The sequence below is a fragment of the Amblyomma americanum genome, chromosome 1 (genome assembly GCF_052857255.1).
Source record: "Amblyomma americanum isolate KBUSLIRL-KWMA chromosome 1, ASM5285725v1, whole genome shotgun sequence".
Lineage (NCBI taxonomy): Eukaryota > Metazoa > Arthropoda > Arachnida > Ixodida > Ixodidae > Amblyomma > Amblyomma americanum.
The window spans coordinates 181,593,171-181,606,427 of NC_135497.1; the positions used below are offsets into that span (position 1 = coordinate 181,593,171).

General features: G+C 43.4%; 1 protein-coding gene and 1 long non-coding RNA gene across 3 annotated transcripts; one reads left to right on the top strand and one right to left on the bottom strand.

Annotated features, from left to right (window-relative positions):
* The first annotated feature begins 3,226 nt into the window (after positions 1–3,226).
* Positions 3,227–4,999, top strand: LOC144114299 (uncharacterized). The gene is made up of 2 exons (XR_013310998.1): positions 3,227–3,515; positions 4,213–4,999. It is a non-coding gene; the product is annotated as an uncharacterized LOC144114299 (long non-coding RNA).
* Positions 3,655–13,056, bottom strand: LOC144114296 (uncharacterized). Of its 2 annotated transcripts, none has more exons than XM_077647931.1 (8): positions 12,660–13,038; positions 10,681–10,880; positions 10,578–10,604; positions 9,566–9,628; positions 9,392–9,463; positions 9,121–9,195; positions 8,544–8,606; positions 3,655–8,033 (listed from the first exon to the last, which is right to left on the bottom strand). In XM_077647931.1, the coding sequence occupies exons 1-8, from the start codon at positions 12,899–12,901 to the stop codon at positions 5,770–5,772; spliced, it is 3,006 nt and encodes a 1,001-aa protein (XP_077504057.1). In that variant the 5' UTR covers positions 12,902–13,038; the 3' UTR covers positions 3,655–5,769. The 2 variants fall into 2 exon arrangements, with proteins under 2 accessions (XP_077504057.1, XP_077504058.1); XM_077647932.1 differs by having other exon boundaries at positions 7,948–8,033; positions 8,544–8,626; positions 12,660–13,056.
* Positions 13,057–13,257: the final 201 nt, after the last annotated feature.

Consider the following 13,257-nt stretch of genomic DNA (forward strand, 5'->3'; position numbering starts at 1 on the left):
GGCATCAACACGTGGAGTGCTAAACACACTAACATCCTGCTGCAAGTTCTTGCTAGTTTCAAGTGGCTGCTGCATGTGATGTTGAGTGAATGTTTTCGCAATGAACAAATAAATGTAGGTACATCTTGCATAGACACAGAAGTGCTAAGTAGGAGATAGTGTATGTGCCGAAATACTAGTAATATATGAGAAAAAAATCTTCGCAGTTTTTCAATGCAAACTGCCATTTCTGTGTTGTTTTGGAATAAATGAGCAAACAATAGGGCATTTCGTGTCCTGCACAAGAATAAGCACTAGTAGTGAATCGTCCTATGCTGCAAGAAATGATCCGAAAAAAACTGAATTGTGGAAGTTTGTGTTGAATAACCCAATTGGTACACTAATTCCAGCTAAAATATTATTGCCCAAATTTTACCCCCTGAATTCTGGAAAAAATAAACCCTGAAAACAGAGGGCCCTAATTATACGCTGTGGAATTTATGACAACTGTTGCAAAAAGATTGGCTTGACCAACAAGCTTGCTTTGCTGCCACTGCAATATACCTCTAGGTAACATTTTTTTTTTTGTCTTGTGTACACTATTTAGATTGGAGACATACTAGTGGTAGACGTATGCTGGACCACCAGTGGGTGCCTGCTGCATATGTAGGATGACAAGCACGCATTCCCAGGGTATGTATGTGTGTGTGTATGTACCACCAATATCGTTCCAAAACAAAAACGGAAACTTTACCACATATACAAGAAAACAAAAATATCTGCTGGAGAAGAAATGCACTCAGGACCCATTAACACTTCCACACAGCTGTGTTCACGTCATAAAAGTGAAAATGAAACGTACTAATAGTCAGCCTGCCTGAAGTAAAATCTTGTCCCAAGTAACGCATGATGTTGTTGTTTCAACGCCGAGTGATTGTTACAAAGTGTGCACAATGTTAAAGAACAAAAGTTATATGTTGCTGTAACGTTAAACACAAACGATGAAGAAGTGTTCATAAAACGTTTTATGATGTTGCTAGCCACTTAATAGAAATGTTAGGCAACATTTTCGTTCTGTGACAAATGCAACGTAACAAGGTAAACAGTTAGAAACAGTTAGAGATTTATACACAGACAACGGTTAGACAACATTTCCAATTGAAATTGAACAGCAGCTGAAAATACATTGCAAACATGAAGAAAGTGCACAGGTTGAATGCCAAACTTCCGGCTGTTGTTTGGTAAGGAAACGAACCATCGAGAAAACCAAAAGCATTGGCAAAGAAATCTGTGAACACAGTGCAATGCAGCAGTTACATCTTTGCTACACAACCATCAATCAAAAATGCAAACTCATTCATGGATAAGAAAAGCAAAGGCACAATAAAATATTGCTCACTGCAATGTTTAATTCAGTAGGTACCTATTACCACCCAGCCATGCCTGCTCTTCCTGCAGATAAATGAAACGCTGTCAAAAGGCAGCAAGCAGCCATAATTGCTGCAATGACAAGGATGATGTGCACCGTCAATGCCAGAATGCAGTGTTCCCTCAGGATCCTGAATAGGAAATAATAGCAGTTTTTTTTGGAAAGTACTCTGAAAACATGAATTTTCTGTCCCTCTTTTACTTAGCTTGCATTAATTGACACGACTCTTTCTGGACTCAGCAGCTTTGACAAACATGTGGGTCAGCTGACAGCCTCAGAAGACTGTAGCGCCTTGTCAACTTGCAAAAGATCAAGGCTCAGAAAGAAAAAGCAAACAAAAAATGAGGCATTTCCTTATTCACACTGTACTTTATATGGCACTAAGAATGCGGCTAAGACATGGCATGAAGATTGTTTTTTCTGCTCAGTTACAAACTTTCTAGCCTGTGCTAACGTATCACTGCAATGTAAATAATTAAAAATACCTGCATTGTACAACATGCTGCAAGACTTACGAAATACTCCACCTACAAGTCTACCACATGCCTCTTACATGCAGTAGAGTTTATATCGACCAAACTAGCTAGCCTGTAAGGTGAGGAGACACCAAGCCTCTGACATCTGGAGATGTGTACCTCCCATGTAATAAGAGTGATTGGAGATGCTCCTTTTTGATGACATTTCAGTTGCTGGGTATGGAAGGACCAGATATGAAGGGGAACAACTAGACATTTAGTTTTTAAGCAGCATCACAGTGAGCAATGTGCCTTGGCTTTTCTTCTGTCCTTAAAGGAGTTTCATTTTCCATGTTATGTGTTCACATAACTGCTTGCGTGTGCTTATTTTTGCTTGCTTGGAGGTGCTTTTCTGTGTTAAACTATAGTTTTAACTCTGGCCTCAGTCCTCTGCACCTTCTTAGCTTTTTGCTAGTGTTCAGCTTAAGTCGTGTACCAACTCGCGCAGATCTCTATTTTTCTACATTTCCAACTGTCTCCACCTCCGTCATGTTCACCTCTGCACCTAACGCCTTCAAGTCTGCTGTGTATAATGATCTTAATCAATCTGCCGTGCATTTTGTTCAATCACGTGCATTTTTGTTTGTCACCCACTCCTCTATGTAATGCCAATTGGCCCTGAGAGTAAAAAAATGAAATGAAATGTAGTCTAGCCTGAGCAAGCACGCATTATGTTCAGTTTATTTTACCATTTGACCAGTAGAGAGCTGTTCAAGCTCCAAAGTTGAGCTTGCCATGCCTATCACCCCTACACTGGAAAACAGCAGGCGCCAAGGCATACGTAAGCACTAACGGCAACAGAACGTGCCAAGTATGAAGTAATTCAGTAACGTTCCTCGCATTTATCACACTGCATGCTCACTGTTCAGTAATTTATTACCCCATTAGACATCCTGCAAGGAGAGTGCACAATGATGTTTTATTTGAACATGGCATCACGTACAGTACAATGACAATCATTAACCCTGTGCCAACACAACAGCAAATTAATTTCTGCTTAATGAATGTATAGTTTACAGTGCAATCAACAGGCGAGTATGGTCAACCCTTAAGATCAAAATAATAATGAAATCTGAGCAGCCGCTCATTCCCCCCACCCCCTCCCTAAAAAAATGAAAAAGGGTGTTCTTCAGACGGCACGTTAGTACAATGCGGTTACAATATTTGCGACAGGTCAACTACGTGTGAAATTCAGATATAAATAATTAACGCCCATGCATGCGGCGGGATACGAGGCGCCAGGGCGCGGGCAAACAGTAATCGTCTTCAAGGTATCGACTGGTGCCACCTCCTGCTCAACGAGTACCACTTATGGCCAAGTGACATTCCCGTAGAGCCAAAGGGGACGATTTTGAAATGCGACGGTGGCGGTGCCTGGGAGTTGGCGGTAAAGGCATAAATTGCTCAAAACTTTTTGAAACAAGCTCAGCCAAGCCAATCCAGAAAAATCCAATATGGCGGCGTTTGTTTACTTGGCTGGTTGCGGGCGGTTGCTCGCGCGTTCGTGGTGCTGGCGGCCGCTAGCTCGATGCAAGCTTCGTAAATACTGGTGACTTGCTGCTCCCGCGCTGCATTCCCGCTTGATTTCCTAAGTACTTACGACATCTGCTTACCCGCTTTTGCATTTCGATGTGTCTGTTGAGGCAGCACGGTGCATGGTGGCGAGCGGCGCGGCCAGCGCGGCTGATTAGCAGCTGCTTAGGGCGCTCGCTCGAGTACCAAAAACGTAAATAGTTTTCTCCAAAGAACAGTTTATTAAAGGAAACATCAGTAGTGACAATCGATGTACAAAAGTGATTTTAGGCATCTTGGGCATTGCAATATCAGTGACAATCGTTCTAAAAATCAAAATTAATAAATTCCATTATGGAAACCTAGAACACATGAGCGAGTGCACAGAGAATATATACAGGGTACAAAGAGGTAAGGTACTATCAAGGTAGGTCCGGTACATATAAGCATGTGCTACATTCATGTAGCATATGCTTTTGTGCAGGTTCAGATGAACAGCAGTGAAGTACAACATCCGAGATGTATTGAAATGTATCTGTCTGTGGCTATGCATACACACATACAGAGAAGGGCAGCGAAAAGTTTCAGCCTTTCACTCGTTGCATCAGACTAAGGACAACATAATATGCTGCAGTGCTATAACTTAGTAAACAGATGCCATGAAAAGAACTTAGGTAACCTTGGGCACGTTTAGCTCTTGGCAGATAAGTTACAGGCTTGCATGCTTTAGGACACAGCTCGTCTGCCATGCCCTATTTTGGTTTCTTTGTTTTGTAGATACCAAGGGGAGGAAGATGCAACCAGGGCAGGCCGAGAATTGTGTGGAGAAGCGACTTTATGAAAATTCTCTGAACAGTTGTGGCCGTGGCTGGTGACGAACAGTAATTGGAGGTCATTAATTCAGCTTGCGATGACACATTGGGGTGTAACAAAATATGCGTGCGTATAAATAACTCATCTGAGAAATGAAAACGCACAGGGTTCGTAACAGGCCAGTAATGTTTCTCTATGTGGCGTTATACTGCATCTACCACAATGTCCAGTTATTATATTACTGAATGGTAAATTGCAAGTGGTCCGTGTACTGTACAGTATCTGCAAACGCTTATGGACGCCACACAGTTCAGCGTAATGCGCCGGCCGCTGCTATTGTGCCCCTCATGACCCATGTGTTGCTCCAAAAGGTGAAACCCCAAACGCTACAACTTCCAGAAGGAAAAAAAAAGCAACTACAAATAGCACTGCAGCATATTTCGAGCACGCTTGTATTGGACACCAGCAAACATGTCAAACATTTTTCATCTTATGCGTACACCCCTCTTAAATGTTACAGAGCCGAGCACCTGAGCCAGTCCGCGTTTGCTGCCTGTGGGTTCTGCTCTCTGTTTCATACATCAGGTGCAATGCTGTCAAAGCTAGCGCTCTTGTTTGCGCTGCCTGCATCCATGACCAAAAAGTAGTGCGTTCCTTGTGGTGAGCGAAACATGGTGAATGCTTTGCCTACAGGCTTACTACATGACGCATTTGTCATGAGCTTGATTAAATGCACTGTTATTGCTGACGACACGCTGTTGCTTTGTCAATCCTCAGACCACTCGGCCACAAAACAAGCACGGAATAACATACCTCCCTTCATTTTTCCTTGCTGATTACTTTCGTACATTTCACTGTGTTGTACCTTATGTATGAAATGAACTGTAGCTATCACCAATTTTCCCAGCAGCATAACAGAGGGCAAGCCATGACCAGAGGTTGCCAAGTTATATACCACAAGAACTCCTGGGTTCCGCAGAGCACTTTTTGGTTTTTGCAAGCACCTGAATCGATGTATGCTTCAACATTATGGTGTGCTTCACAAATTTACTTTTTGCACAAATGGCACTGTTACTGATCATAAGAACTATGGTTAGCATACAGCCAGTCATTAACTGAATTCTGGCATTCCTTGAAGGGCACTGAGCCTGTATACTTGTCACGCAGGAAGAAAGAGAAGCCAAAACAAAACGGTTTCCCTAGCACCTCTTGTAAGTTGTTAGCATTCAGCAATATTAATTTGAGAACCAATGGTCATAGCAATGCTCATACTAACAAGGCACACAAGGCTTCTAGAAGGCAAACTTGTACTTTGTAAAAGAAGTAACGCAGCAGGAGCAAAAGCAGTCAGTACAGTATATGTGCAATCGGAGCAGAATTACGGATAAACAGGTACATAAATACTTATATACATAAAAAATAAATAGTACAACAAAAAGTTAAAGAGAGAGCACATGTGTAGTAAGTAGGCAGCATTAAAAATCCAAATACAATAATATCCTAACACAGTGCCTCATGAATTTAGCCGGCTAATTTGCGCCTCTTTCTGGCGGGAGCACTCTGTTTTGTTTTTGACGTCATGCTCCTGTTTAAAAAGGAAAGGTGCCAATGCAGCCTTGTGCGGCAGAATAATTTAAGGAATTTAATTTTGCAGCCTAATGAACAGAAAACAGCTTGCTGGTTAGGCATCCTCTCAACAAGATTCCTGGACACATTGGACAAATGAGCACAGCAAGAGATTTCTTTTCTGAAGGCCGAATCCAATTTCTTTATATAATTTAGACATGCCTCAGAAGTTGCGGCAATTGACTGGAAAAGGTGCTCGGGAACACCATTCTCCTTGAGTAGTGCAAAGAATTGGTGTCGTCCATGGAGAGAGCCACCGTCTGCTGCAAGGAGTGTTCCCTCACATGTGCATTCTGTGGTTCTCTGGTCAAGAAAGCTCTTCACAAGAGTGCCAGCGACATGGTACACAACATTTTCGTATACTATGTCAGGGGCATCTTGTGAAGACGCCTGCAAGTCAGATGAACCTGAGCCTTGCTGCCTGCTGTGGCTTGTGCTTGGAGTGCTGCTTGGTGACAATACTGCAGAAACACTCTCCAAGTTGGTGAGGAACGCATGTGTTGTCACTTCGCAGTTTCCTTGCGAAAGTTTGAAAAGTTGGCCAATCCAAATATGTTTTACAGCAGCCACGAATTGGTACACATTAGGTGTCTCATTGCAGCCATGTTTTTGACGAACTATTGCAAAAAAATTTTCCAACGGATCCTGCTGCAACCGACGAGTGAAAAGATGAGTGTAATCGAAATCTGCCTTTAGATCTGTCCACAGCAGAAGTAAGGCTTTGATTGTAATCTGCCAACCTTTGATGGTGTGTGGTTGCTTGTCCAGAGGACCACCAAAATGCCATTGGGCGATCCAATCTATGCACGACTCAAGGAAGACATGATGTTCCGAGCCTTCTGTCATTGCGTACCGCAACTTGTCGTCCTGCTTTTTCAGGGCCGAACTGTTCAGGCAGTCAAAAAGCTTATCCATCCTTTCCGTGACCTCTGCTGTAAATTTTGCATCAACAGGAAGCTCTTGAATGGCAATGAGAGTGAGGAGTGCCACAGATACGGATTCGCTGAACACTTGTGTGGCGTACTTCACTCTCATGTCAGCAAAGGGCATCCTGTAGATGTGTTGCTCTTTTAGTTTTTTTGCCAATCTGCTTTTGAGATGCTCAACTGGTGTTTTGGAGGCCCGATCAATGTGACGAGTTTTTTTGTAAAGGGTTTCGATGTGTGTCCAGTCAACAACCTCAGAGCCAATGGTGAGCTTATGTCGTCGCAAATTATTTCTTGTGCATTTGATTAGGTGTGGGGTGTCAAACATGAAGTATATTTTGCGGTTGTTGACAACAAAATATGGTTCATGGATAGAATGGATGAGCATTCTTGACAGACTCACATTGTTCGACCCTTGATCACAAATGACCGCTTTCACCAGAAGACCTTTGGTTTGAAGCTGCTGAATTAAATCTAATAGCAGCTTGCGCATTGCAAGAACTGAAGTTGCATTGTGGGACGCTGCAAAGGCTACTGGCTGCATCCAACTTCTTGATATGCCAGACACCGCCATAACAAGGGCTATGTTTGCCACACGAGAAGTCCTAGTATTCCCATCATCTGTGAAGCCAATTACAATATCTTTTGATTGATCATACATCAAATTTTTTTTCAAGGATATTTCATCGAATAAAAGACAGCATGCTTTGTCTTGTAGTGGCCAATCTTTTGTAATTGATTCTATTGCATCCATGGCACCTGGAATGATACCAGGTGTCATTGGGATGTCTGCCAGCCAGCGCCTTAGCGTCCTCACATGTGGCAAATGGAGCATTTCTCTGAGGAAGCGATAAGCTTTTGGAGAGTGAAAGAACAAATTGAGAGCGAATTGTTTCATTTGTTTTGACCAGTGCTTTTTGGATTTCGGAAATGAGCAGAGCCTGATTTGAGCTTTAACCAATTCAAAAAGGTCTTGTGGCAAATGCGGTTCAAGCTTGTTGAGAGCCTCCTGCTGCGTTACTCGCCTTGTGTCGTGCCTTTTCCTAATCCGACTCAGTGCCTTTCGGTACCTGTCGCTTCGAGAATGCAACTTCTCGAAGCGCTTTTTGGTGCGAGGGGTGTACACAACTGCGCCCTTCCTCCGCCGACTCTTGGGCGTTCCTGATGCTGGTGTCATCACTGGCTGTCTGACACTCTCTTTGGCACCGCTGAGGCCACTAGGACCAGCTTCAGCTGCAAAAAATATATAAAAAAAGCATATTTATGTTTGCCTCAGAGCGAGACCTACATCTACATCCCTCACAAAATCAAGATTAGGGTGCAGTCACAGGGCTACAGGTTGCCAAACTTGCAGGGCAATGTTTTTGTGTGAAATGATGAATACAGTCGTGCCCCGTTAATATGATCCTCGCTGATAGGGACAGTTTTTTCTGGCGACCAACTTTACGCCTCGCTTAAATGGAAACTAGTTGCTCGTAATACAGACAGGGTAATAGTTAATGGATCTCATTGTTATCCATGTGTTTTGCCTGCTTAATATTCAGAGCAATTTTTCATGACAAGCTTGAGTTAAGCAAATGGAAAAAAACCAGAAATATTTATGTGCAGTAAAGCGATACCTACACGCTGTTACGGGCCTGCCGATACCCATCATGAATATATCAAGGTTACCGATGCATACTTTTTCATTGAAGTGGAAGGTTGTAGTTTGCAATAAATTCTAATGTTTTCTTGAGTACTTACCATAATCAGGTGAGTCCCATGATGCTGATGCAATCACTCTGATGGGTGTGCTTTGGGCAGCACCTGTCAAATAAATAAACACACTGTGGGAGGCTTCAACCAAGTATTTTAATTCTCAGGTGCACATTTTTAGCCTGGCTACGCAGCGTGTATGTGAATGGTAAGCAACAGGCTAGTGAAGCAATTTCCACAACAAGTACCTGAGAAGGCTATCCAATGTTTTCATTGAGCTGAATGAAAAATTACCTGTAAATATAATTCTGTACAGATAACACAGGGGTCCACCACGTAAACAATGCATTCATACATATGCACACAGAAAAATATATGAAATACTAGTTGGTGAGCATAAAGTTAACACTTGTTTCTTCTCTTCTGAAACAAATGTCTGGCATCCGAAGTAGTGGTACAGTAAGATGTGCCGACGTGCACCTAATTATTGCACACCACGACATAATTGCACACTGCTGCTATTGCAGAGGGTTAATTTATTACGTGCAAATCTGCAGCAATAGTGCTGCAGTCCATTGTTGAATTTTCATAGATTATCACTGCACTATTAGTGCACTGCACCTACCTTCTTCGTCAGCTGGGGGAGGGGGCGTAGTCTGCACATCAGTGAGCTGCGGGGCACGTGAAGAGTGTGGGTCGTCTGCAATTAAACGACCACTTAGACACTCCCAATCTAAAGAAATCAGCCAGCAAAGTAATTACATATGTTTATTTTTTTGTGCTATGACAGAGCCCTCAGCATAAGTAATACTGCATTACAGGGTTAGCCTGAACCAAATGAAAAGTTCTTCATTTCAAGCTGTAATGTAAAACAGATCCTGACTTAGTGCACCTACCTGTGTCATGGACAGCAGAATCTGCACCAGCAATTGTGCCTAGCCCAAGTGTTGATGGCAACGGCAAGTAGTCTGAAATATAGGTACCACTTAGTTACTCCCAAGGAAAACAAACCAACTGGTGTAGTGAGACATTAGGAATGTTTTCCTATGCAAGATTGCAGGAAGACTTACCGTGACCAAGCATGACTTCCACTGGTGCAGCAGTGGACTGTAGTGGTGAAGCGGATTCAATGCCTATGCGAACAAGGAAAAAAAGATAGCCAATCAAGCTCTGCATAGCAGCACCTTCTGCTCAGTGCACAGTATGGCCTTGATGTTCTATTTGGAACGGTTTCTCTTGCTGGGAGTTAGTGTGATCTTAAATTGGGCTTAAATCGTTTTTGTGAGTTTGTAGGCAGTTACGATTAAAAAGGAATAATTTGTGCGATCAATATACCGCGACATACAAAATAGCGCAGCAGCACACAGGAAGAAGAATGAAAACACACAAACGAACACTTTACTGTGAACCACGAGGCCATAAATTCACTTGATGTGCATTGTAGGAAATACAAATCAAACTGCAAACCTATCTATGAAGCGTGCAATGTCACCACTATTAATGCTTGCAAACTTATTCCCGAAATCATTCAGGAAGAAATCAGATAGCCTAAGTGACATGTGCATCGCTAAATATCCTGGCGGGTTGCTCCTCAAAGAACCATTTTTACCTTAGAAACCGGTAAAATGTTTACCCTCCATGCTTGCACAATATGCGGCCACTTCATGTATAATTACCGCCTCGTGTGTCACAATAAGCTGCTGGCAGTTTGTGCGTGTGTGTGTTCTTTCTTGACCCTGTGTGCTATTTTGGAGTGAATTCGCGCAGTCTGCCCTCTATTCACCGCAGCGAACAGTAAGTAATAATGACAAGAATACTAAACATAGAGTTGTAAAAATTATTTTCCTCACTGCTGCTGGAGTGCACTATCCAGCATCTGATTGTTAATATGGTTAAGAGAAATTTAAGCTACAACATGGTACACAACTGCAGTCTGATGCAACTGAAACAATGGCCACATGACATTGAAGCAGGAAAGTTTTGTGCCCGGGAAGTGATGTTTGCAGTTAGCCTCTATGAATGCAATTGTTCCCTTTGGTCTTACATTTACAGGATGGGTTTTTCTGAAAATAGTGCCCTCACCTTGTGCCGCACCTTCTTCATAGAAATCTGCAACAAAAAAGCCACAGGATATACTGAGGGATCAAGCTTGGGAAGAATTTACTGGGAGAGGAATTTTGCTTACCCGGGTGCACCAAGGCTCTCAGACGAGGCTCATGCACCTTCACGGAAGGGACTGCTTCATGCGTGAGCCTTGTGCAGGCATCACTAGTGAAGCAATCCCTCGTGAAGTGCTTTGAGCAGAGCCTGTATGTTTTGTAGACCTTTTCCCTTGGTGTCTCCAGGAGTTCAAGCCTATTGGCATATTTCAGCCAAATGGAGAATCTGAAAAACAGCCAAATAACATGATTTCATACATTTTAAAGGTTTGCATACCTCACTTCAGGAATGCTTATTAGCATCTCCTTACACAGCAAAGGGGTACGAACATTATATAACATATATGCGTGAAAACAACTGTGGCAGGATGCAAGCAAAATAAGACAGCAGTTTGTAACAATGTGCCACAGCCTGCTAGTCTATTGCTATGCTGGCCAATCGAAACGATGAATGAAATCACCTTTTTAATGTCTGGCTATGATCGACAAGCCAGAACCTTTAAAATTCTTGAGCTTATGTTTTCTTTTGTGATCTGCTTTTGGTTTAGGTAACAATAACTAGTTCTTTGTTCCAACTGCTTTTTGGGTGCGGCATAATTTTGTGCAGCAGATAGAAATGGGGACAGAGCTTCACTGCAGACTTAAGCTCTATCTGATCATAGCAATTATTCCACTCACACTTTTCTCTAGGTAACTGCATACTAACCACCACCCATGATTCGTTCTTTTCTAATTCCTCCATTAAACACAAGTGCCAATGTAGCTATGCTATGGCAGACAGCTGCTTGCCCACAAATTTGAAGTCTGGATTAAGAACAGCAGGTAAATGAACCAGTAGGCACAGTTTTTCATCTTTTGCTTTCACTGTGATCAAATGGGAAGTGTGAAAGGGATGTGAGCAGAACATCAACAGGAAACACTGCTCTTTCAAGAAACTGAAGGTGCAGGCAAATAGCATGGGTCCAGAAGAAGGGGAAAAAAGTGCTTAAGCAAGGGAAATGTCCCAAAAAAGACACAGACAAGAAGAAAGCGACCTTCGCCTTCCCCTCACCCACCCGCCGGAAACGAGCGTTTCCGGCGTACTAGGCGAAACTATTTGCGAGCTTCCCAAAAGCTGTCAAGGACAAGGCGCGAGATAAGAGACATATGTGAGGAGATGGGAATAATGCGGAGAGTTCAGAGCCCTCCAAGGTCAGTCGTGCGCCCCGCGAGCGAGCAGCGTAGAGGACAGCCGGGGTGGAGTGTGGAGCGAAATTTACAATGCTGGAGCGGCAGCACTACGGTAGGCAATAGTTTCGAGAAACGCTTCCACGGAGTACATGGGTGGTTAATCGGATATCGCGAGGAAAAGCTCCGGTAAAAGTAAGAAAAACAAGACCGGCGGACTTTCTATATGCGGCTCACGGCGTGCAATGGACTTTCAGCGCGGTGTCCAACACTAGTGGTGTTAGTCTGAACAGCTCGATAATTTATGTGACGTGCATCACTGCTGCAGAAACCATGCACGAACACGCAAGAAATAATATTCAAGCGCGCTGAACTCCGTAAAGAAACAGCCAAACTGAGCATTACAATTACTCCGCTGACGACGCTATAGGCACAGAAGTTAGAATATTCATATTTAAAATACACTGTGAGGGCACCGGAATCTGCGGGGAATAAGCTTTTAAAGGCAGCGAGAAAAGTCAGTGAGTCAGACACACACACACACACATGCGAACAAGCAAGCAAGGTAACTAACGGTCCCACGCTTATGAGAGGCAACGGCTGTTGGGCCATCTCAAACTGCAGCACCTTCCCTTAATTTTGCTTTAATGTCCTTAAACGTACTTATCAAACTCATCTCGCAAAACCAAAGCCACTGCAGTAAACAGCGCCAGGTAAAACTAGTTCTATTCCGTCGGCAATTTCAAATGGTAACGACCAAGGGCGGTCAAAACAAAGGCACAACGGTCGCCAACGGCTATGCAAAGAGGGATACGATAGTCAGTGAATTCATAAATACCTGTGGTCAGAAGGAAATCTGAAGAGATGTTCTCCACTCTTGCCGGATGTGCTGCACCACTTCGCGCAACAATACATATGCGACATGACGCTGAGGACGGTAATCACGCTGGTCCAGTGCGCACGTCGCGTCGGCAGTCGCTCGCGTAGTTTCGGTATGCTTGCGCCGGTCGCTGTCGTCTGCTGCCACTGCGCTGCAGCGTTGCCCGCGGCGGCGCTGGCGGCGCAGACGCGTTGTGTCATTTTCGCAATTTATTTCTTTGATATACTATTTTTAATGCTTACGACTGGTTATATTTTCATTCATAAGCATGTTTGTGTTGTCTACTATGGTCGAGAAATTTTACTTTTTATTAGGCTTGACTCCAGCCGCGTTTGCCGCCAGATACCAGGATCGCTGCAATCGTTCCGACCGTGGCGACACTTACGGCGCGGACGCGCAACTTGCAACATGCCACAAGCATCCAACAAGCATGTATCAAACATTAGACAGGTGTTTATATCATAATGCAGCAGCAGTTCATCAGTGCTGTTAGCCAGCGCTTTTTTTTGGCGTGATAAATGGAACCATCCTACAAAACGCGCATCAACTGTTCCTC

Coding starts and splice junctions, on each gene's coding strand:
- LOC144114296 (XM_077647931.1), bottom strand. CDS start 12,901: ATGACACAACGCGTCTGCGCCGCCAGCGCCGCCGCGGGCAACGCTGCA. Junction 10,881..12,659: donor AGATTTCCTTCTGACCACAG/GTATTTATGAAT, acceptor GCTGTTTTTCAG/ATTCTCCATTTGGCTGAAAT. Junction 9,196..9,391: donor TTCTGCTGTCCATGACACAG/GTAGGTGCACTA, acceptor GTTTAATTGCAG/ACGACCCACACTCTTCACGT.